This window comes from Pygocentrus nattereri, chromosome 2 (assembly GCF_015220715.1).
Source record: "Pygocentrus nattereri isolate fPygNat1 chromosome 2, fPygNat1.pri, whole genome shotgun sequence".
In the NCBI taxonomy this organism is placed as follows: Eukaryota; Metazoa; Chordata; class Actinopteri; order Characiformes; family Serrasalmidae; genus Pygocentrus; species Pygocentrus nattereri.
Genome location: NC_051212.1, coordinates 31,309,247 through 31,333,167, shown reverse-complemented (window position 1 = coordinate 31,333,167; position 23,921 = coordinate 31,309,247). Strand labels below are relative to the sequence as shown.

Genomic DNA, 23,921 nt, shown 5'->3' with positions numbered 1-23,921 from the left:
TATGGTGTGCGTGTGACTTTTATTTTCACTTCAGCCTCTTTAGGGGCGGTGCTGTTTTCCTTTTAACCACTCAAGTTTGTCTCGACTGAGGAGCTTAGAGAAAATGGATAAAATTTCTACTGTATTTAAAAAGACACAGAATGTTTTAAGAGAGAAACTGAGAAATAAACGTGTGGGACATCGACGGGATCATATCACTGATACTCAGCAGGTAGAGGAGAAGACGGGTCCTACTTCAGATTGTTTAGCACAAAATGGTAAGTGTATGAGTCTGTCATTCATTTGGTTTTTACTGAACTAGTAAATGACAAGTCTTTCAAAATGATAAGTAGTTGATGTCCTTTGTTAATAAAAGGTTATATTTTGAATTTTTCAATGTAAACGCATGAAGCAAAAGTGAAAATGTGGCGCCTGTGATGTGTTTGTCACCTTTTGAAACTGAAGGAATTTCCCCAGGTGGCAGATGAGTGGGTGTAACTGCCAGGCTTGGAGATGCAATGATAGTGTGTTTGTTTTAGCATTCCAGCAACATGCCTGCAACTAGATGGAGCTGAAGCACAAAATGACCTACTGTCACATGTGACAGTTTTCTGCTTATTTGTTTGCCAAGGTTTGATAGGTTATTACTGTTACACATGTATCATACAGGTATGTTAAAGGAGCTGAGATTCACTTAAAATACATTGACCAGCCACTTTATGAAAACCTTCAATGCACTTTGTAGCCCTGCAGTTACAGACTGTAGTCCATCCCTTTCTTTGCTTTCCATTCTCTTACTTTGTTAGCTCCCTCTTGCCCTGTTCTTCAGTAGTCCAGTATATGATCATTTCATCAGAGAAACAGCAAATTCAAAACAGACTGATTTGCAGCACAGCTTCCATATATGGACTAGTTAATAATGGTATATTTTGAACTTTAATCAGTATTTATATATGCCTTCAAGCTTAAGAAAATCAGATAATGTGGGTCATTTAAAATGTGAACAATCAGCCATATCATCTATGACTACACGAGCATAAATGCGTCTATGGATATTATAATCCTTTTAGTAAGGACTCCCTTGAAAAGACCTAAGCAAAAGCAAGTGGTCAGAAGCCAAGTGTGTACTACATTTTCCTCCCTATTACATTTTTACATCAGGTCACCATAATCAGGTAATAGCACTTAAATGAGGTTGGACATGTATACATAAAAAAGTACTCTAGAAAAATGTACCATTTTAGATCCTAAAAGAAACATATTCTAATATTTACTTAAATCTTTACTTAATCTTACTTAAAAGAGTGTTTCTTTACAAAGTTACATTTATATTTAGCAAATGAACATACTGAGAGGTTATGTAATGTCTGTCTTAATTTTGTCTGTGTCCAGGACCTGGTGTCCATTCACAGAGCCCATGTGGACATATCGTCACATCCTCAAGTCTCTTTAATATGGTGAATCAGTGCCTAAAGAAAGTAAGTGTAAATGTATGTGTGTGTTGGTAAATTGTCGCTATCTGAAGGAAAACATCTCCATCACTTTACAGGACAGGGACTTTACAGATACATTCCTTACTTTCAGTGTAATTCAAAGTATAAAGATTTTATTCCAAGGAACTTTGGGACATTTCTATGAACTTTTTATAAAATGGAAAAGATTAAATTGTGTAGAAAAATAAAAATCTTAAAAATGGACGCATTGCATCGTGTAAACTGCATGGCTAACTAATGACAAACTAGCCTCAAGCTGCACTGAGTCATTAAGTAATCTCTAGTAAACTTGCTTATATGGTTTCTGATACTGTCATTTTTGAAATACATGCTGCAACACAGAGTAATTTATGAAAATGAACAAAATATATGTTGAATAGCTGAAAGCAGCAGTAACAGCCTTCTTGAAGGCTGTATTTAGTCTATACTTCTTCCTAAAACATGTCATACAGTCTCACATCATTTACATTTTGTTTCAGTGCAGTATCTACAGATGGATTGGTAGATTTGGGGTAAGTGGAACATTCTGTACATTTGATATTGGCGTAAATAATTGCTTTCCTTTCTTCCTTTTTTTCCCTTAGAAAAACCTAGACTTCAGTTGTCCAGTGTGTGAGGAAGAGTGGAGCTGGTCTCAGATCAGAGGTCAGCTCCAGCTCTCTTACGCTCAGACTGTGATTCTGGACACACAGGTCAACCGCATCATACAGGACCTGCCTGACGTTTACAAGAAGGTGAGTTACTGAGCTACATTGTTTATCTTATCTACAAAAACCCATTTTAGACGGATTAAAAAGAGACATCCCTCCATCACTCAGGACACAAGAAACATTGACGTTTTGAGACGGTGTTGATTGGATATCATTGTGATATGCTATACATTTTGTATAAACTGAAAAGATAAGCTATTGTGGTGGTTTTAATACAATGCTGACTTTAATTGAGCTCCACCGCATTATCTCTTGGCCTGGATGCATGACTAATGTCAGTGGTGTGAAGACAGATGTTTTATTCATACGTGATAAATGTGTGTGTAATGTCTGCTGATGCGTGACTTAATCTGCAGATACCCCCCACTGCCTCACATAAAGACAGCGGAGATTGTAGACCAGAGGAGGCTTTTAGTCTTGTCCTTATGAATCACACACACAGACACAGAGCACTCTCAAATGGCTTTAATTCAAACTTCTATTGATTTATTTGCTTGTCTTAAATGAATTAAGCTCCTACTGAGAACTGATACATCAAAGATATCCAGCGTGAATAAAACACAGTTCTGTAATGTTTCGTTTATTTCTATAAACATGACCTGATCATGATCATTCTTTTGTAGTAAAGAAACATTTACACTAGATTTTTATGTCACTTTTAGTATTTGACAGATTTCCCCATCAGTGGCGAACTGTCACTATTAGAGCTAGGCCTTCAGTTTGGGCCATAAATGTCAAAACATGGTGAAAAAGGAGGACAAAAACACCTCTACTGTAATACAAATTTTTGCTAGTGGCGTTAGTGGGATTCAAGTATTATGATAACACTGAAGTTTATACATATCAAACATATTTTGGCTGTTCTAGATTCAATGTTTTGTTTGAAGCTTGTAACAGAGATAACAGCAAACATTCTACCTGTATCATTTTTTTGTAGACTTTTTCAGCAAAGGGTCCTAACATACAGCAACCGGTGTTTTCCATTGCAATGGACTGAAATGCATTGCTCAGGCTACCACTTACACTCAGTGACGTATCTAAGACTTCCAGATGTTTTTCTTTCACGAAATTGATCTCATTGGATCATTATGTTAATTGATGATTTGATACGTAGGGCCTTTATTTCAGCTCCTGAAGTCCTAAGCAATGAGCTTCTTCACTGCATCTTCCTAGAAAAGAAATCCTCCAAAGGACAATTTTTAAAACTTTTCTTTTCAGTCAGAACTTAACAATGAAATAAGAGTATTACTATGATGCTTGTAGTTTTTCCCCCAAATAGGCACAGATAAGTATTTGAGTTACTCCATTTGTATTCGCCTTTTGAAAGGTTACATCATCGTTTGTGTCCATTGTGTGTACTGGGGCTACATAACAGGCCGAAAATGTGTTGAAAGCAGTGTGTTGTTAAAACAGGTGACACGTCTGTTTGTGAAAGGGCACCATTCCTGCCATAGCAGGTGGTCTCACAGCAAGGTCACAGCAGGTTCCACTCAGTCCAGAAGAAGAAGTCATTTAAAGCTGAGATGACTTTGTATGAGTTCTAGCTCTATTAGAGTTGTAATCCACAACAGGGCTGGATCTGTGCTGGTTCATTCTGGAACATGTACATTTTGGGTTGATGACTAGCACAGAAAATTGAGAAGTGTGTGAGCAGCACATACTTTAATTTCCTCTATCCTCAACTACTTTAAGGCCTGTTGTGTTTTTGCCCTCAACACAAACACGGATAATGATGCATGGAGATAAATCTCAGTGCATCTATACTACTGCACCTTTCAAGTTCAACTAAAAGTTCTAGCGTATCACATTCTCTAGCATGATTATGCAGTGTTTTACAGCACAGCTCCTCTATTAATTACTGTTTAAGATATTTTTCCTCTTAGACTTTTTAAATGCTTTTGGATATAATTTAGTGTATGCTGGTTAAACCACTTTTCACTTTTTTAAACTGAAATTTCCACCTGATTTGGAGGCCTTGTTTGTAGAACTATGGTGGAACATATTTCAATAGAAATGTGGATGAATCAGAAGCGAACTAAATATTCATGTCAATATTTATAACAGCTTTACTGTGTTTAAAGGAGCAATATGTGTTTTGCTGCAACCTGTCAAATTCATACTCCACACTCCAAACAAATAGGGGGCACCAGAAAGTTGTGATGTCCACCCCTATCACAAGAAACATGGAAATGCATGGTCCCTTCTCTCCCTTATCACTCCTCCCCTGTTTACTTTCTAGTCTAGAAGAAATGTTGCGAGTTCAAACTTCATCCATTTACTCTCATAGGGCTGTCTCCAGTGGTGGAAAGCAATGCCAATGTGAACTCCTTTTCATCCTGTCACTTCTTTTATCTTCGCTTCAGCCATTGTTGCCTTTACTCAAAGTCCTTATAGGCCTATAGTGGTCTAGCAAGGGGTGTTCTATACCTTCAACATGATTGACAAGAGGTTAGAATATGCCCTTGTCAATCATGCTACTTCTTCATCCTCTCATGTTGGACTGATAGGAGACTCGATTCTACAGTGACTCATTAATGCCTCTTGAGGTACCAAAAGGGCTGGTTAACATGCTAGCTTTAGCAGATATCTCAGCAATACGACACACAGATGTCTTTGACAATGTCAAAACTGCTATTTCTTAACATTCTGGTGATAATTTAGTTCATTTTGGAATGTTTTGAACTAAAAATCTTACAAATGACACCTTTAAAAGCTGGTTTGCTTACAAAGATATGGACAGTCTTTTGGTATCAAGAAAGCTGCAGTTGTGCTGTTTGTTTTTTTTTTCTTGGCATGCGCGTCTTTGTGGAGGGTGTGAACTGTTTTCATAATTGGGGTTTTCACACTTTCCATTTCATCCCTCATTGCTTCACACTCAGAGAGCCAACAGTACCCTAGTTAATCTGATAACATGTACTGGATTACATTAATAAAAAAATATCAATCAAATATCAATTTCAATTCCAAGTTGGGTATTGCATGACTCTAAATATTTAGTGTGTAGTCTGAATTTTGGTGTGAGAAGACTATTTATTTGTTGTAAAATGTGTGTAGAGTAGGCTTGCCCAATGTGTGTGAGCTGTGGAGCACCAAATATGGATACTACTGTCTTTAGGAGTTGTATTCATTGTGACACTTTTTTGAGAGCAAAAATGTACAGCAGTCTAGCTACAGCAAATGTAGCATATAATGCAGAAACTCTTCATTTTCTACTTCTTATGATCATTGAATTCATTAACTCATTGATCTTCTTTCTACTGCCAGTGTCCAGTTTGTTTGAGTATCCTGCGTCGCCCTATGGACAGTGCTGGACGCCCCTGCCCTTACTCCAGCTGTGTGCACTGTCCTCATACTCATCACTTCTGCTGGTCCTGTCTCGCCCCGTGGTTTTTCCCTAATGCTGCCAGCTCCGGTCAGTGCAGCAACCAGTACTGTCATGTAGTGGCCACCTTGCTGGCATGTGAGACTGTGACGGATGCTGGCAGTTCAGTTCTGGGCTGCCCTGTGTTTCGGGCGTGTCCTCAGTGCTACACACTCATCACACCACAGCCGGACTGTAAATTCGTTGTGTGCCCTGAATGCTTTCATCGCTTCTGCTACATCTGCCTGGACAGTGAAACAGAATGTGTAAAGAGAGAAGATCCCTACCAGAGTCCAGCCTGTAAGAAACCCAGAGCAGAACGGCAGAAATTCATCACATAAATGCAGTTATTAGAAGGACATTACACTTTAAATGTTTGGAAGCACTTGTCATATTAATAACTGTTGTTACAGTCTTATGCAAAAGGTCTCAACACCCCAGTCAAATGACATGTTTTATTAATTTTCTAAATGAAAACAATTTATTGCATTCACTACATGGAAGAAACTTCTTGAAATTATAGTGGGTAATTTCTGTATTTGAAGAAAATAAGGCATAAAATATAAAATGTATCTTGACTTTTACTCAGGCCACATTTTATGTTTGTTTTCAGGTATGATAAATTGAATTCATAACATAAATAGTAATTATTTCAATTTATTTGCAGTCAAAACCATGTAATTTGCCCAAATTTTACATACTACGGTATTTTAATCTCTAATAAGTAAACTGTAAAGTTGCAACCTAGAAACCAGAAAGTATTTAAGCTGTTTTACTGAATATGTTAAGCTTTGGGGAAACAGCAAAAAGTTATTAACTGATGCATAATGTACTGTAATTATCCATTTATTGTAATTTTTGACAGCTTCTTATAAAATAGTTGAAACCTATGAATGTCCAGAGCACTAGCATCGTATTCGAATCATTTTATACATGTGTCTGCCACAAAATTGGTTGAATGTTACCAGTGGTAAAAAATATTCTTGGACGATGGTGGGTTAACTTTACAGTGGAAAAGAGGGTGGGAGAAAACCTTAGATTTTGAATCATACCACCTTTGTTACCTCTGCTGTGGTCAAGAAGCATCAGCTGCTATTTGTCATCAGATGGTCCTTAGATTTTTCTGAATTTTAACATACTTTACTGTGGGCAGTCTTAAGTTTGCTTAAAAGCCATCCAACAGAAGCTGAAAGTTTAATTTTCTCCTGGACTGTACTTTTAGCTCAATCTGACAGAAAAAAGGGCAAACCTAGCAATCCCGACAACAAGTGTGAGTGCTACATCAAACAGTCAAAAGCATAAGCTTGAGCCCATAATTCTAAATAATACAATCTGTAGGTATTTTCATAGTGTGTAAAATATTAATAATATTTTCATAATAGGCATCTTAAATGATATCATATTGATGCAAATAGGTTAAAGCGGGTGGTCGTATCACATAGGTGATGGTTTTTGTCTTTTTATTTATTTATTTATTTATTGACTGGGGGAATGGCACCCTTTCAAATTAAACCCTGAATATGATATATGATTGAAAACTGTGATTTCCAACTTTTGAAAGGTAGTAAACAGCAGGTTATGATTTTCTTACTGGTACTTCTCTTTTTTGGTCAGTGTGTGTTGGTGTTTTACCAATGAAGGATGTTTACACAATATTTACGAATAAAGCTTTTAACCTTTCAGACAAGTTGAGAAATTCTGGATTAAAGACTTCATAGAGATGTGATACACCCTGTGTGTATGAAAGAGAGAGAGAGAGAGGTGGGGGGTGGTGAGCAAGAGCACACACCCACTTATAGCACTTTTAAGAGAACTGGGATTACTTCTGCCACTTTCCCTCTGATGAGCTCTGGCCATGTGGAAAATCACAGCTAGTGGGTGAGGGGCAAGAGACAGAGAGATTCAAAGAAAATAACAGTGTCCATGTCTACCAGTGTGTGTGTCCATAGCTTTCCTTCCACCTCTCCAGACACACGCAGCATTTTACTAAACTTTTTCATTACTGTTTGTTTATTCTAGCTGTGCTCAATGAAAAACATCAATTAAAAACAAATTACAGTTTTATGAGCTTTTATCAGTGGATAACTGTTAATATTAGAGCTTTCAGTTCAGACCATAAATATCAAAACTTTGTCCAAACTGAGAAAATAAACACCTCTACAATATTGCTAATTTCTTATAGCATCTACAAGAATCCCTATTGGATTCTATTAGTATGTTAGCACTAACCTAACGGAGATTCACATTTACAGATTCACAATTTAAATGAAATGAAGTTTCCATGGACCCACCTTCCATGGCTGCAGCCGAGCTTTTAGAATGCAGCTCTAGAGTGATGTTTTCACTCAAAATTGTAAATCAAATTTTACATTTTCAACTGATGGATTCATCTTTTAGTTTCTAATTATACTAAAGGTTAAGCTGGTGTGTCAGGACATTAGTTCAGCTCCTGATATCATAACCAATAAGAGATGTGGCTTGGCTGTATGTACCTTGATACCAGAGAGAGAAAAAATCCTGATTAGATCATTGTCCACTGGCCATTTCAAGAATTGAACCATTTTGTTTCCAGGTAAATCATAACAATTAAAAAAGAACATTACTATCACACTTCAAGAGTTTAATGCAACAAGCTATTTTTACTTCATCAAAATCTGAGGCCTTTCCTAAAGACCTACAAGGCCCTGATAGTTTCCCTTTGGAAAACAGTCAAAAATACAGACTCAAAGCTGTCAATACAGAAGGCAAATCAAACCTAAATATAATTCAATAATGACTTAATTGAATATGTAATTAAATATGTAATTACTAATGAATAGTATAGTAAAAGTAGGGGGCAGTCATGGGCTGGAGGTTAGGGATCCAGCCTCGTGACCGGAAAGTCTCCGGTTCAATCCCCAGAGCCGACGGCACATGACTGAGGTGTCCTTGAGCAAGACACCTAACCCCCAACTGCTGCTCCAAGTGTGCTCACTGCCCCCTAGTGTGTATGTGTTCACTAGTGTGTATGTGGTGTTTCACTTCACGGATGGGTTAATTGCGGAGGTGAAATTTCCCCATTGTGGGACTAATAAGGGTCTTAATCTTAATCTTAATCTTAATATCTCTGAGGTTTAACGACCCTTCAGATAAGCACTCTTCACTCTTAATGATTTCAGTCCAGAACTTTCCATGAGTCACTAACACACACCCCCTCCTCCTCTCTGCTTGTTTGTCCTGCACTCAAGCTTGATTGTTACCTAGGCGTAAAGATCAGGCTGGTGAGCAGAGTGTTTATTATTTACAATCCATTAACACAACTCTCTGCCATACCGCTTCTTTCACATTACAGTGTAAAGTTTTTAAATGTACTATTTCTGAACAATCATAGACCACATATTCACAAATACACAACTGCACTATTCATTCAAATCAAAAACCAGCAGCTGTGTTGTTTTTAATGCTACTATATAAAGTATGATATCATCCCATTAAGACACCACTGCTGCATTCTTCAAATACATAATACAATGTATAAATGTATTAATTGACTTACCTTTATCAGAAAAGGCAAAACCCCTTAACATTTAAAGAAAATTCATGCAAAGAGATTTAACTTTGTCATTTTGGACCATTTCTATTGGTCTTTGACAATAAATGAATGAATGAATGAATGAATGAATGAATGAATACAATCCCAATTCCAATGAAGTTGGGATGTTGTGTAAAACAAATTAAAACAGGATACGATGATTTGCAAATAATTTTCAGCCTTTATTCAATTGAATTGTCCTGATTGGCCCCTCCCAGTCCTGTCCACGTGTTCATGTTTTGCTTTAGCCCCCTCGTTTCATGACTCCGCCCCTGATTGTCTCCACCTGTCCCTCGTTTTCCCTGTGTGTATATAAGCCCTGTGTTTGCCCCTTGTCTGGGCTGGTCTTTGTTTGTTGTATTGGTGTTTGTGCTGTTTGAACTTTGTTTGATTGTGCTGATCTTTTTCTCTGTTGTTGGTGTTTGATTGTGCTGTTTGTTTGATCTGTTTGAACCTGTTTATTGTTTGTCATCATGTCTGTATATCGTTCTATCCGTGTTAGCTCTTTGACCCTGGACCATTTTGACCATGACCCTGGATTTGCCCATGATAAAAGTCACTTATCTCAGCACGTGCGTCCGCCTCCTCGCTCCACGTTACATGAATACACTACAAAGACAAGATATTTAATGTTCAAATGGATAAACTTTATTGTTTTTTGCAAATATTCACTCATTTTAAATTTGATGCCTGTAACACATCCCAAAGAAGTTGGGACAGGCGCATGTTTACCACTGTGTTACATCACCTTTCCTTTTAACAACACTCAATAAGTGTTTGGGAACTGAGGACACTAATTGTTGAAGCTTTGTAGGTGGAATTCTTTCCCATTCTTGTTTGATGTACAACTTCAGTTGCTCAACAGTCCGGGGCCTCCGTTGTCCTATTTTGCGCTTCATAATGCTCCACACATTTTCAATGGTCTAGTCCAGTCTAGTACCCGCACTCTTTTACTATGAAGCCACGCTGTTGTAACGTGTGCAGAATGTGGCTTGGCATTGTCTTGCTGAAATAAGCAGGAACGTCCCTGAAAGAGACGTTGCTTGGATGGCAGCATATGTTGCTCCAAAACCTGCATGTACCTTTCAGCATTAATGGTGCCTTCACAGATGTGCAAGTTACCCATGCCATGGGCACTAACACACCCCCAGACCATCAGAGATGCTGGCTTTTGAACTTTGCGCTGATAACAATCCGGACAGTCCTTTTCCTCTTTGGCCTGGAGGACACGACGTCCATGATTTCCAAAAACAATTTGAAATGTGGACTCGTCAGACCACAGGACACTTTTCCACTTTGCGTCAGTCCATCTCAGATGAGCTCGGGCCCAGAGAAGCTGGCGGCGTTTCTGGATGTTGTTGATATGTGGCTTTCGCTTGTTTTAACTTGCACTTGTAGATGGAGTGACGAACTGTGTTCACTGACAGTGGTTTTCTGAAGTGTTCCTGAGCCCATGTGGTAATATCCATTACAGAATGATGTCGGTTTTTAATGCAGTGCCGCCTGAGGGATCGAAGGTCACGGGCATTCAATGTTGGTTTTCTGCCTTGCTGCTTACTTGCAGAGATTTCTCCAGATTCTTTGAGTCTTTTGATGATATTATGGACTGTAGATGATGAAATCCCTAAATTCCTTGCAATTGCACATTGAGAAACGTTGTTCTTAAACTGTTGGACTATTTGCTCACACAGTTGTTCACAAAGTGGTGAACCTCGCCCCGTCCTTGCTTGTGAACGACTGAGGCTTTCAGGGATGCTCCCTTTATACCCAATCATGACACTCACCTGTTTCCAATTAACCTGTTCACCTGTGGAATGTTCCAAATAGGTGTTTTTTGAGCGTTCCTCAACTTTCCCAGTCTTTTGTTGCCTCTGTGCCAACTTCTTTGGAACGTGTTGCAGGCATCAAATTCAAGGTGAATATTTGCGAAAAACAATAAAGTTTATCTGTTTGAACATTAAATATCTTGTCTTTGTAGTGTATTCAATTGAATATAGGTTGAAAAGGATTTGCAAATCATCGTATTCTGTTTTTATTTATGTTTTACACAATGTCCCAACTTCACTGGAATTGGGGTTGTAACTAAACAACCAACATAACTAGAAATATCCAGAATTTCATCATGAATACTCACAGCGTTTTTGAACCACGCTTCTCTATCTTTAATACTAAAATGATCGGTTAGGTTTTATATACAAAGTTTTTACATAGAAATGCAATTTACAACTTTTATATGAGCTTAGTAATTTGTCTAAATCCTTAAATATGTCACTGTAGCTCTTTTAGTTGTTTTCTGGCTGGTGTTTCTGAAAATACCTCAAGAAATGTAAGCACACACAGGGACACATTTGCTCACTAGAAGCCTAGGTTATTATAACTGACGACAGCGAATTCTGTTCCAAAAGCACCAATTATTTTCTTAATCTTACATGGTCTCTGTCCAAGTGCTGACCTCATCACTCAGAGCCTTCATTTACACTAGCAGGGATATCCAGCATGGCATGAAGTTCCCCAGGCTCGTATCCCAGCAGGCCCTTTAAGTTGCAGACAAATCGGTAGACGTAGCGTTTGCCGGCACTTTTGTGGATGATGTTTTTATCATAATAGTAGCGCAATCCTCGACTCAGCTTTTCATAATTCATCTTGGGCTTGTTCTTACGCTGACCCCACAGCTGAGCCACCTGTGACACAACATGAAAGTGGATCAAGATACAACTGGTATTTTTATAGAAGGCACATCCTGCATGTTTCTTACATTTAATTTTTGCCTTTACATCTACTTATAACATGTATATGGGTTTATGTACCAAAAACAGTTATAATTCGTTTTTGTAATTCAGTTGTAATTCATTCATGTAAACAATGTCTGTATTGACTGGCTGACCCCTTTTCATGTGAAATGAATGGATATGCAAAAACTTTGAACATCCCTGGTCAAATGACATGTTTTGCTAATTTTATAAGTAAAATTAAGTTAACATATCCTCACTTAAATGGGGTACAATTTGCATCTGCTTGCTGGAAAAAAACATTAAATATAAAACGTGTCATGATTTTTGCACAGGCCACATTTTTTGTTTCATTTTGTTCCCTTGACATTTTAAATTAGGCAAATGAACAGTAAATATTCATTTGCAGAAGTGTGTTTACTGTTGAGGACATGTTCATATGATTTCTCTTAGAAAATCAACAAAACATGTCATTTTAGGGGCTCCTGAACTTTAACGTATAATTGTATGTAAATGTCTTCATGGATGTGACATCACACCATGATAACTTCCACACAGGTAGTTTTGCAGCTATATGGACTGAATAGTATGTTTTGAAACTTTGTTTACAAACTACATCAAACTCTATTACATGAAAAATCAAGGAAAATGCAGTTTTTAATGATATGGGCCCTTTAATGGATATGTACAAAATGCGCTTGTTCTTCAAAATGCATATAAAGCAAATATACCAATATTTCATCTGTAGTATACAGTATATAGTGGACCTTTGATACACTACTTAGGGAACTAATAGTGCTAAAAGCTTTACCTCATCAGGGTCTGTCAGTTTGAATTCCCATCCATCTCCTGTCCAGCTGATGACTGACTGACAGCTGCGATCTGTGAGCAGCTCCAACAGAAACTGCCAGAGTTGTATGGGTCCACTTCCTGTTGGACAAGAAAAGCATTTTTGCTGAGTGACTGAGGACCATTCTACTCAGCCGACAGAGCAAGAATGCAAAGAAATAGCGTAGAACTGTTACTAGCTGTTTCAATGTCATACCTGTGTATCCTGCTAGAACAGCTGCTGGCACCACTGCACTGCTCAAGTTGACTTTCTCCCTCACAAACTCTTTAAAAGTTATATGGGGGTGAGCTGAATGAAGGAGAAGCTCTTTACACACTGACTCCTCCCCCTGCTGGAACTTAAGGGGTGGTGGGCCGACCCATGCAGTGGACGTGGTTACCCTGAGCTCTTCACAGTCCAGGGTTTTCTCTTCAATAGTACAATTTGAGATAATAAAGATGCAGATAAAGCCAAGAACACTGAAAGACTAAAACTGTTATTAGGATTAATATTATAAACGCCTCCCAACTGAGCATCTCAGAAGTGCTTAATAATGTTGGGAAATAATAGATAATGTGCAAAATGTTATATTCATTCGTTTGAGATGTAGACACTTTTAAAGCCTAAATTTGGCCTTAAAGGGGAATTACACCATTTAAAAAAATTTCTACATAATCCAGTCATTGGTGAACCAGGGGTCACAGTGTTTACAAAAACACATTTCCACACTCCAGAGTCCAGTGAAGGCATGTTTTAAACAGTTCTAAATAGTACCATTGCCTTTACTAAAGAAGAACCTTGAAGAACCATCTTTTTTAAGAGTTTAGTCAAATCAAGAAAATACCATTTTTATACATACTTCTGAACTGCCAGAGAGCTGCTGATGGCTCTGGGTGTCTGGAGGATCCTTCCAGGCTCATCTGTGAACAGTTCTGAAGTGCTGGACTAGCAGGTTCCAGTGAGTGGAGCTGCACCTTCTCGATAATTTGGCCTGGTGTATCTTTATCTGAACTACTCTCAGCATAGCTTTCTAAGAAAGAGTGGTGACAAAAAACTAGTAGCATCTGCAGGAAAATAAGTGATTTCTAATCAAATGTAATAAAATGGTAATAAAATCAGTTATGGCACATTTATGGCATAGAATTAATTTGCACTGATGACTTACCTATATTCAGTTGTGACTGGCAAAGAGATGATGAAGCACAGAGGACCAGAGGGGCAGGGTGGTCATATTCACTCTCTAAAACACAGAGTGATGACACAAACCAAGCATTGGATGGTAACTACAGTTAAGACTGGGTTTCCTTGACGAAAGGTTTGGAAATGGTCAAGCTGAACAGTGGTGGACAGTAACTAAGTAAATGTAATTTGTTACTGTACTTAAGTAGTTGTATCTGTACTTTACTGAAGTATTTCCATTATGGCCGACTTTTTCTTTCACTCCAATACATTTCAAAGTCAAATATCTTACTTTTTACTCCACTACATTATACGAAATCTGTCGTTCTTTTTGGCTTATGTGTTCATGTAACACGTCAAAATGAAAGAAGCACAAAGCAAGAACACCAATCAGGGCACAGTGGTCACTTTGTTTAGAGCTTGTTTTGACCTGTTGGTCATAGCGACCCAGTGCAAGCACACAGTTCAATGTCTCAATTCTGGGATTGTCTATTCAACATAAATGATGAACTAACCTAACTTTGTGTAAATAGTCCACGATATAGAAATATGTGCACGTATCCAGTTGTGACTGATGTGTTTCTTTTTTCTGAATTTATATAAACACTATTTCATTTTACAGTAAATTTGTTTTTGCTAGTTTACGTTTATGAACAGAGACCTACAGACGCAATATAGTAAAAGACAACTCATTTGTGAACCTGAGTTTAAAGCAAGTTTTTATTAAACCTAAACTTGTAACTAAGTTGCAAATAAATCTTAAACTGAAACTTCACTTGTTTGTAAAAAGTTATTTTAGGGCCACTCAGTTCCACCTAATGGAAATTGTTTGCCTTCAGTGTTTTGTGATTATGACGATTTTAATAGACGTCAGCATCAGATTAATTAATGACATTCCATTAAAAGAGTGGTTTACCAAAGAATGACACTGGAGTATTTTCACCTAAAATGAGTTCATGAAGCAACAGTCTTGCTACAAAAATGATAATAGAAAAATAGACATAATTAATCTTTTAATTTTCAATCCTTTTGAAGGCAAATACTTTTGTACTTGTACTCAAGTGGAGGTCTAAAGGGAGGAACTTCTACTTTTACTGGAGTAATATTTTACATTGGGTATCTCTACTTTAACTTAAGTACATGGTTTGTCTACTTCGTCCAACACTAAAACTTAAACACTGACATACAGAGAGTCACTGCTTATTTTATTAATGTTATCTGTGTTTGTCATCATATCAGGGTTTTACTGGTCAAATAAATACAAAAGCACATTTCTGTTAGTTCTGATTACTATGATACATAAAAACACACAACTATGATACATAAAAACACACAGCATTGATATGACACATTCTGACAGACTGGAGCAACTCTTTACCTTTATGCATAGTTTCTAGATGTTCCCATAGAATTTCTCCAGCAGTGCAGTCAGCAACCCACTCCAGAAACGTCTCTCTGTCCAGAGAACAGAGTTTGCTTCCAGGCATATTCCTCAACTCTGAGTTTAGATTTTTCAAGCCAAACTCAGCCTGGCACCAGTCCAACCAGTAACTGACCTCCCATTCTGACCACAACCGGGGGTCTGTCCCAAACAAAGGAGGCAAACACAAGGTTCACTTCATGGCTTGGTATTAGAAGCTCCTTTTTAAAGTGAACATTTGATTAAAGGAAGAAGAACATCAAATGGTAAAATAAGGTCCTAAATGTATGGAATCACTTAGAACTCATGAGCTTGTTTAATTCTAACATTCTAACACAAGCGACATGGAACCCATTCTGAATTTTTGGACAAAATTCATGTTTTTGTGGGTTTCTCTAAAAGAAAGAAGACAGCTTCAGCTCAAAATGCTGACTGAGGCACCCTGAGGGAAATGAAGGCGGTTTCTCTCCTGCGTGAAACCAGCAAAAGTGGCATTGAGTGCCTGCCCAAGCAGCTCTTTGCTGGTGGGGGTGAGTGGGGGCACCTCCAGACTGTCCGACTCTGGAAAAAAAATATGATTTTGTTTTCCAATAAATTCTGTAGAAACACTGATCAAAAAATAAAGAGAAATCATTCAGTTTCAAAACATGACAGACAAATGTGACAGATACCCACTTTCTCAGATGGTTAAAGTATAAGTATTTTCTGTTCAGTCCAACTAAAGTAGTTGGAAGATCCATTTCTGTTCTATTCCTCATACAGTAAACAGGTAATGTACAGACATATGCAAAGGTTTCTACACCCCTGGTCAAATGACATGTTTTTTAAAGTTTACACATCTGCTACAGAGAACACACAAATATGCCTTTTCCTGCTAATTTTAGGGCACAATTTCTATTTATTAGAAATAAACCATTTTTTTGTAGAAAATCAACAAAACATGTCATATGACCAAATTTTGCATACAACTATATAATGTCTTTGCTGTAAGAAAACCTCATGACTCTAAAACAGTAACCTTTCAGGAAAAGGTGAAAAGCTTATCTTTAATGTACATCGGTGTAGTAGATTTTCATGCAAAATGTTCATGCAGTGTAAACAGTAGCTGGCATTTTCAAATGAAATAAGTAAGTAAATAAATAAAAGTACAAAGTTTTGATGTGAGTGCAACAATATTGAGATGTCCAGTACTATTTTTGAGTACTTTGAAAATATAAAATATTTGTTTTTTAATTCACTCTCATACTCAACAAACTCTACTTGTTTACGGTGAATAAGACAGAAAGCAAGAGTGAGTAGGAAAAAAGACTTTACCATTGGAGATCCAGTCCATCCTGCCACAGGAAGATGGAGGGATGAAGTGGAAGAGATGAGAAGTAATAGGGCAGAGGGGGAGAGGAGAGGGGTTTAAATACAGCTGGGTGGGTTGAATACAGACGGGGGAATATATTATAAGCGGGATCAATAGTGAACAAAAATGATTCATCAAATTAAACTAAGCACAATTTCTGTATCTACACCTTCACGTATGTGTGCGTGTGAATACACATAAGACTAGGACTGGGTATTTTGTGATACTCATAATAATAGCAATACCTTGACTTTGAATCTGATTCCTGAACGATGATACAGAATTTGTTTTTAATTCATTTCATTTTTATTTTGTTTTAAATCCCAAAAAAAAGTAAAAAAAAATCTATATAGATATAAGATATATCTGTACAACTATACTGCAATATAGTTTTAGAAAATGAAAACGACATGAGGTTATTTCATGGTTATTTCATGGTTTTTAGTCAACCTACATGTCTGTGAGAGCCTATGTAAAGTTCATGATGGTAAATAGCAGTAAATCTGAAAAAGTACCTTTCTTCAGGGACTATTTTGCCTCAGAACATCCTGAACATACCTCTCCACCACGAATGGATTTCAAAACTACCGTAAAACTTCAGGCATCAGGCAAAATATTCTTAACTATTCAATTCCATTGAGGAAGCTTTGTGAGGAATTGAATGCTTTGGATATCTGGTTCCTATCACCATCATTGTAAACAATTCAGACTTACAACAGTGCATCTCACACCAAACAGCTCTGAATGACTTGTTTTTTACATCTTAACAATTTAACTATGCACAGATGTTTCAAAATTACCCTTTAAATTAGTACCATACAGAGTTCAAGAAGCACTGATATTGATACCCATGCACATACAGAATGTAATGTCAATCACCAGTCAGCAGTCTACATTCGACATTGAATTTTTTCAGTAATATTAAAAGTAAATTGTGTGTCATAAATGTTTCAAATATTGAAAGTCAGCCTTATACCAGACTAAATAATTGCTACAGCTCTCATCTTATACTCACTATGCTTATATATTATGTGACTCATGTTGTCCTGAATAAATTAAGCCTCATATAGGGCTTTCATTCATTCCAGCTGAAACCATGACACAGTGGAAACGCTGGGATTTGAGTAAGTGTTGTGTGGATAATATTTTAAGCCCAAACAGATGTGTGTATCAGGGGTGTAGTTTGCTATTGCAGCTTTGAGCTCACTACCTGCTGTTCTGAGTGTGTCTACCCCAGCAGGAAGATTCAGTAGTTAATTGGACTTGCTTTTATGGTACAAAGAGCAGGGATGGACAAAGACTGCTGGAGCACTGTGTTTATGAGTATGTTCTTATATGATGTGGGTGAAATATATGTGTACTAAGTCAGAGACCAACCATCATTTATTTAATTTCTAGTCAGAGTGGTCAGTTACTACAAGGTACTCATTTTAGGGCAGTCATGGGCTGGAGGTTAGGGATCTGGCCCTGTGACTGGAAGGTTGCCGATTCGATCCCCAGGGCCGACAGTCCATGACTGAGGTGTCCTTGAGCAAGACGCCTAACCCCCAACTGCTCCCCGGGTGCCGTGGATAGGGCTGCCCACCGCTCCAGGCAAGAGTGCTCACTGCCCCCTAGTGTGTGTGTGTGTGTGGTGTTTCACTTCACGGATGGGTTAAATGCGGAGGTGGAATTTCCCTGGTTGTGGGATCAAAAAAAGTATCACTTACTTACTTTTTTAGGAAATATTTCTGAGGAAATTAGACACAAGATAATCCACTTGCATAAGCAAGAGGAACGTCAAACAAGTCTCCCAAACGAGTTCAAAAATGATTAAAAGATATAGAAAAAATGAGACTCCTCCAATGTGAGAAGAAAACTCTATGCTACACTGTTAGAAACAAAGGTTCCGTGCAGGTACATTTTTTGTTTATCAAGGCACAAACATTGTAAATGTTCCCTGAAAGGTATAACAGTGGTTTCAAGATCCAATTGTACCTAAACGTAAAATTTTAAAACAGATCAATAAAATAAAAAGCCTGGAGACGTGATGGGGTGTGTGGAGTCAGTACAACTTAGAAAATGTAATTTCAATGGATTATAATATAATTATGTTCCTTGACTAAAGGTACTGAGATATACCACCCCAGTGACAAGCGGGGTACTACCCCAATGACAGTCTCAGACCTTTATTTCTGAAAGTGTATAAGCCTGAAAGGATATGTAGCGGTCAAGAAGCCCTTACTGAGAAAACAAAATATACAACAAAGAAGACAATCTGAAAGTCAAATAAAGAAACTGCTGGCATCCTCTAAACAATGTACGCAACACTCCATAGTCTAGAAATCAACATCACAATGTATTTACATAGACAGTGAGAAGCAAAAACGACAACCAACTTCTATGACTGAACTTTAGAGGTGTGGAAAAATGTCCCTGCAGAATCTTTAATAAGCTGAAAGCAAGTCTCCTGAAAATAATGGAAACACACAAAATCCTAAAAAATTCGTTTTTTGTCCTAACACCATTATGAAGGGTGATCTCTGACATTTGCACAGTATTTTTTGTGGGGCACCATCAGATTTGCAGGTTGTATTGTTTGACAGGTTACCTGAACACTAAAGTTATATCTTTCTATTTTATTCAATTTATTTTATTCAATAAAACGAGCAAAAAACAAAAAATGGTTTGTGATATACTGTTTGAATTTTGACTTGAAATGAAGCTTCTGTAAACAGCACAGGTGTAGCATGTTGGGTCTATCACAGGAAAGTCTACACGACAAGCATGCGTAGAAAAAAAATGCTTCAGTTGATTCCAACCATTCCAAACAGCAGATACAACACAGGGACATTTCAAGGTGACACTGTGATCAGGCACATTCTAATCTGGAATCAGTTCAGCTCATTAACTGTAATGCAATTATTCTAGCTCAAGACATCACAATTTACCATATTTATTGTGAATAATTCATATAATTCATCTCATCAAGATGCCCATGTTCAAATTAGAAACCGTACCAATTAGAAAAACAAACAAAGAAAAACTTCAGCCAAATAACAGGCGTGCACTCTGTCTCACTCTTTAGTTTCAGTCCGGCACCCATCAGTTAAACCAACCAACCTGGGTGTTGCCATTATGTTGATTCCCATGCCTTGAATTTAATCTTTTAAATGCTGCTTTGCCTGAAATGTAATCATTCAGAAGGAAACGATGATTCACCTAAATTTATAGTGGTGTCACCCCAACTATGAAATGCTTAAAATACAAATAACATGGAATATGGAATTTAAATGGAGTCAGAAGAACGTTTTTTATAATTTTACCATTTGTTTCTATGCATGTTTACAGGGCCTATATTCTATTTTTGTGGCATTTTCATTTTTCTCCTATGTTCACTTAGGCGGCAGTGAAACATCTGCTTCTATAGTAACATCTGTAGTAACAAAACTCCTTCTCATTTCAATGTGAACAATATGTACACGTGTTCATAGTTGTGACATTACACCCATAATGCAGGCAAAATGAGCTCTTTTTGCAGCTTGGTCTCCATAAATGGCCTGTATAGACAACAGTATTATACTCTAAAACTAACAGTTTTTACATACGACATGAAACTCTTATTAAATAAAATATAAAAAAAGGAATATTTGTTTCATGATAAGCCCTTTAACCTACGCCACATTACACAAACTCCAAAAAGACCATACAACACCACACCGCTTCACTCTTAAACTCAATTCATAAAGATGTGTCTTTCTCTACTGTGAGATTTCTGATGGAAGCGCAGTCCACCGCAGTTCCGGAAACGCTTCCCACACTGCCCACAAACATAAGGCTTTTCTCCTGTGTGGATACGGAAGTGTCGAGTAAGTGCCCCCGAGTGCCGGAACCGCACTCCACACACAGAGCAAGAGTAAGGCCGTTCTCCAGTGTGTATCCGTAAGTGTGTCTTGAGGTTCTCCATGCGGTTAAAGTCCCGGCCGCATTCGTTGCAATGGTAAGGACTGCATCCTGGTGGAAATAACTGCTTCTTGGCTGGCCTTCCTGAACTGGGTGTCTTCCCTGCATTAGAGGCCCTAGATCTGTGCTGTTGACTATGGTGTCTACGCAGATCACTTGCCCGACTGAATGAATGACCACAGATTTTACACAGGTGGAGACTGGGATGAACGTTTGTCCTGTTGTGGACAGCGTAGTTTTGAGGCGCAGGTTGAGCAAGTTGAGTTCTGTCTACTGGCTGGAAGAGGCCCTCAAAAGAGGCAGAAAAGGCGGGATGACCACCAACGGATGAGGGGATGATGTCTGAAGGTTCTGAGGAAGAGAAAACAAAATCCAATAAGTAATTACATTTATCATTGCTACAAAGCTAGCATTAAGCGTGGACAGTATGGCAAACGGGTACCTGAGAAAATGTTATTGAAATTACATTTACATGGTCAGTAGGTGTTAATTTATATAGGAAAACAATAACATTAATAAGTAGCAATGTACACCATGTGGTCAAAAGTATGTGGACACATACATATAGTCATGCTTCAAATTACTGAGTTCAGGTGTTATTGATAACAAGAGTACAAAATAAGCAAATAGCCCCACGATCTCCACAGACAAACAGTGGCAGTACAATGAGTTGCTCTGAAGACCTCAGTCACTTTAAACATGCCACTGTCATAGGATGCCAACTTTGTGAAATTTCTGCCCAGCTAGATCTGACCCAATCATCTGTATTATTGAGAAATGGACGTGTGTAACAGCTCAGCCGTGGTAGACCACGCAAACTCACTGGGTGGGGCCACTAAGTGCTGAAGTATGTGGCGCATAAGGAGTTTTCCATGGCTGACCACCTGCATGCAAGTCCATAATCACTATGCAAAAAGTCAAGCGGCGGCTAGACTGGCGTAAAACACACCGCCACAGGACTCTGGAGTAGGGAGACGTGTTTTCTGGAACAAAGAAATCGCACTTCACTATCTGGCAGTCTGATAGATGAATCTTGGTCTATCAGATGTGAGGAGACTGAAACACACTTAAAAAAGGGTTCTTCAAGGGTTCTTTAGCAAAGGAAATAGTTCTATTTAGAACCATAAGTTGTTTATAGAACCACTTCATGCTTAAATGGTTCTTCAGATTGATGGAATGTGTGATATATATATATATATATATAAAATGGTTCTATTTAGCACCAAATGGTTATTCTACTGTTTAAGCAAACAACTTTGCAGGAAGTGCATTAGGACTGTGCCCTTGTGCAGAAAGCAAGGTCTATAAAGATATGGTATGATGACTTTTGTGTGGAGGAAGTGGCCCAGACCTAAACCTCACTGAACACCTCTGGGATGAACTGGAACGCTGAATGTGTGCCAGGACTTCTTGTTCATATTAGTGACCTCAAAAATGCTCTTTTGACTGAATGGGCACAAATTCCACCACACTCCAAAATCTTAGACAGGTGGAGGCTGTTAGAGACACAAAAGGGGGCAACTCCATAGTAATGCCCATGGTTTTGAAATAGCATGTCCATTGGGCTCATGTAGGGGATGGTCAGTTGTCCACATATTTTAGTCCATATAGTGTATGTGGATGTCAATGTGTCTTTCCGAACTTCTCCTCAGGGCAGCCCAGAATTATTTGTAGTTGCCATCCAATACCTGTTTTGACTAATCAGTACTAGCTATCAACTTTTAAATGAGAAACACTCTCTACTTATGTTTATTTAGATTTATTATGTTGTTAATCTTCTTCATATCCAGTGATCATACCCAATCACAATCTCAGAAAAAAAGTGTATTGAGAAGTAGTCGATCACAATAATGAGAACACATCATTTTACCCATCACGTGTTAGCACAACATCCCTGCATAAGGATTTTCCAACATTCCAAAGTAAGTGCAATCTAAACATCAGATCGTCATATAAGGCCCTCCTACCAAGACTTTGGCTGGGTCCAGGATTAACAGACTTGATCTTCTCACTTTGTGGCTGCTCTGGATCTGGCCTCCAGTCCTCCAGCAGTTTTGACTGAACCAGAGACAGTCTGTCTGGACCAAAATCCTCATCAGAGGCAGCATTAAAGCTGGAGCCGATCTCAGCGTCACCTCCAGAACTATCATCCAGCTCTGACTGTAGACTCTCCTCCTTCACACGGAGCGGCTCCTCTTTGAGCACAGCAGGAGACTGATTCTGCTCACTTTCAGTGTCTGGGCTGTGCTCTGGTTTCTGCTGCTTCTCTGTGTCAAGTGGATCATGTTGTGGACCTGTGAAGACAGGAGACACACAATAAAGACAGATGCAACTGTTAATGTGCTCGTTTAAAACAATATACACAGTTCTCAAACATTTAAAATCCAATAGGAACAGCAGCCTGAAAACTCACTACTAATAGTTCTACTTCATTAAATATGACACAGAAATGATGCTTCAGTTAATGCAACATTTTATCTCTAGAATAGAGACCATTTCGTTGTTTAAAGACACTTCTTAATCATGCTTTCTTAAGCATTAATCAAAACACTATCATTGGAGTAAACTGGGGTCTCCTCTTGTTAGGGTCTCTAAATATTCGTAAAAGACAATGGCTGTCCTCTTAACATACCTGGATCAAGATACTGCACGGACACTGTTTTAGAGTCTGGGTTCAACTCGTGTGGACGGACGCGTCCATCTTCACGGATTTCTCTGAAAGACTCGTCTATTTGCTCAGAGCCCCTCTCGTCGCACTCATAGGTCTCCTCAGAGGCCTCCTGAGATGTGCTAGGCTCCTGCTGTTGCTGCTGCTCGGCTTTCTGATGCTGGGTGAATCCGCCTCCACTGTCAGACTGACCGCTCTGCAGGCTCTCTGCTGCTGCTGGGCCTTTCCGCACCGCGTCCAGCTCCAGCTCGGCCGACTGCAGCCTAGATTTCAGGAATTTGTTTTCCCTGAGGGTCTCCTGCATCTGCTCTCGGACGTCCCCCAGCGCCTGGCTGACCAGCTTGGAAACCTCCAGCACCGCGATTTCCACAGCCACTTCAAACGCTCCGTGGATAGTGGCCGCCAGCTCGTCTCTGAAAGACAGCGACACCTCTCCTCCACTCAGAGCCAGCGAAGAGCAGCGCCGGGCCGCCATCCTCCTCCTGCACGGCCAGACACGGCTCTCAGACCCAGGCTGGATTTGGGTTTGTGTGAAAGCTGAGATGTAGTCGCTGAAAGCGGTTTAGCGCTGCTGAAACATTGTGTTTTGAGTGAGAAAACGTAGCGAGCCAGGTCTTCTGTCCCGTCAGCTGTTAGCAGCGTAAGCAGCGTGAAGACAGCGACCGCTCAAAATAAAATAATGAAAGGAA

General features: G+C 38.7%; 3 protein-coding genes across 3 annotated transcripts; 1 reads left to right on the top strand and 2 right to left on the bottom strand.

Annotated features, from left to right (window-relative positions):
• Positions 1-78: 78 nt before the first annotated feature.
• LOC108436239 lies at positions 79-7,227 on the top strand. The gene is made up of 4 exons (XM_017712610.2): positions 79-257; positions 1,372-1,457; positions 2,057-2,206; positions 5,447-7,227. The coding sequence occupies exons 1-4, from the start codon at positions 104-106 to the stop codon at positions 5,882-5,884; spliced, it is 828 nt and encodes a 275-aa protein (XP_017568099.1). The 5' UTR covers positions 79-103; the 3' UTR covers positions 5,885-7,227.
• A 4,340-nt stretch (positions 7,228-11,567) lies between these two features.
• Positions 11,568-16,604, bottom strand: LOC119264802 (protein C-ets-1-like). The gene is made up of 8 exons (XM_037543780.1): positions 16,586-16,604; positions 15,713-15,832; positions 15,230-15,433; positions 13,838-13,912; positions 13,532-13,702; positions 12,889-13,101; positions 12,655-12,773; positions 11,568-11,795 (listed from the first exon to the last, which is right to left on the bottom strand). The coding sequence occupies exons 1-8, from the start codon at positions 16,602-16,604 to the stop codon at positions 11,571-11,573; spliced, it is 1,146 nt and encodes a 381-aa protein (XP_037399677.1). The 3' UTR covers positions 11,568-11,570.
• A 2,937-nt stretch (positions 16,605-19,541) lies between these two features.
• Positions 19,542-23,890, bottom strand: LOC108436237 (zinc finger protein 853-like). Its single transcript, XM_017712609.2, has 3 exons — positions 23,197-23,890; positions 22,532-22,858; positions 19,542-20,915 (listed from the first exon to the last, which is right to left on the bottom strand). The coding sequence occupies exons 1-3, from the start codon at positions 23,705-23,707 to the stop codon at positions 20,338-20,340; spliced, it is 1,416 nt and encodes a 471-aa protein (XP_017568098.1). The 5' UTR covers positions 23,708-23,890; the 3' UTR covers positions 19,542-20,337.
• Between the last annotated feature and the right edge of the window lie 31 nt (positions 23,891-23,921).

Bases quoted from the DNA above. Each gene is read 5' to 3' on its own strand.
- LOC108436239 (XM_017712610.2), top strand. From the start codon at position 104: ATGGATAAAATTTCTACTGTATTTAAAAAGACACAGAATGTTTTAAGA. The intron at 1,458-2,056 runs GTAAGTGTAAAT...TTTTTCCCTTAG, and splicing joins TGAATCAGTGCCTAAAGAAA to AAAAACCTAGACTTCAGTTG. The intron at 2,207-5,446 runs GTGAGTTACTGA...TTCTACTGCCAG, and splicing joins TGCCTGACGTTTACAAGAAG to TGTCCAGTTTGTTTGAGTAT.
- LOC119264802 (XM_037543780.1), bottom strand. The intron at 13,703-13,837 runs GTAAGTCATCAG...ACTCTTTCTTAG, and splicing joins CCAGTCACAACTGAATATAG to AAAGCTATGCTGAGAGTAGT. The intron at 11,796-12,654 runs GTAAAGCTTTTA...GTTGTGTCACAG, and splicing joins AACTGACAGACCCTGATGAG to GTGGCTCAGCTGTGGGGTCA.
- LOC108436237 (XM_017712609.2), bottom strand. From the start codon at position 23,707: ATGGCGGCCCGGCGCTGCTCTTCGCTGGCTCTGAGTGGAGGAGAGGTG. The intron at 22,859-23,196 runs GTATGTTAAGAG...CTGTCTTCACAG, and splicing joins CGTGCAGTATCTTGATCCAG to GTCCACAACATGATCCACTT. The intron at 20,916-22,531 runs GTAGGAGGGCCT...TCTCTTCCTCAG, and splicing joins TGGACCCAGCCAAAGTCTTG to AACCTTCAGACATCATCCCC.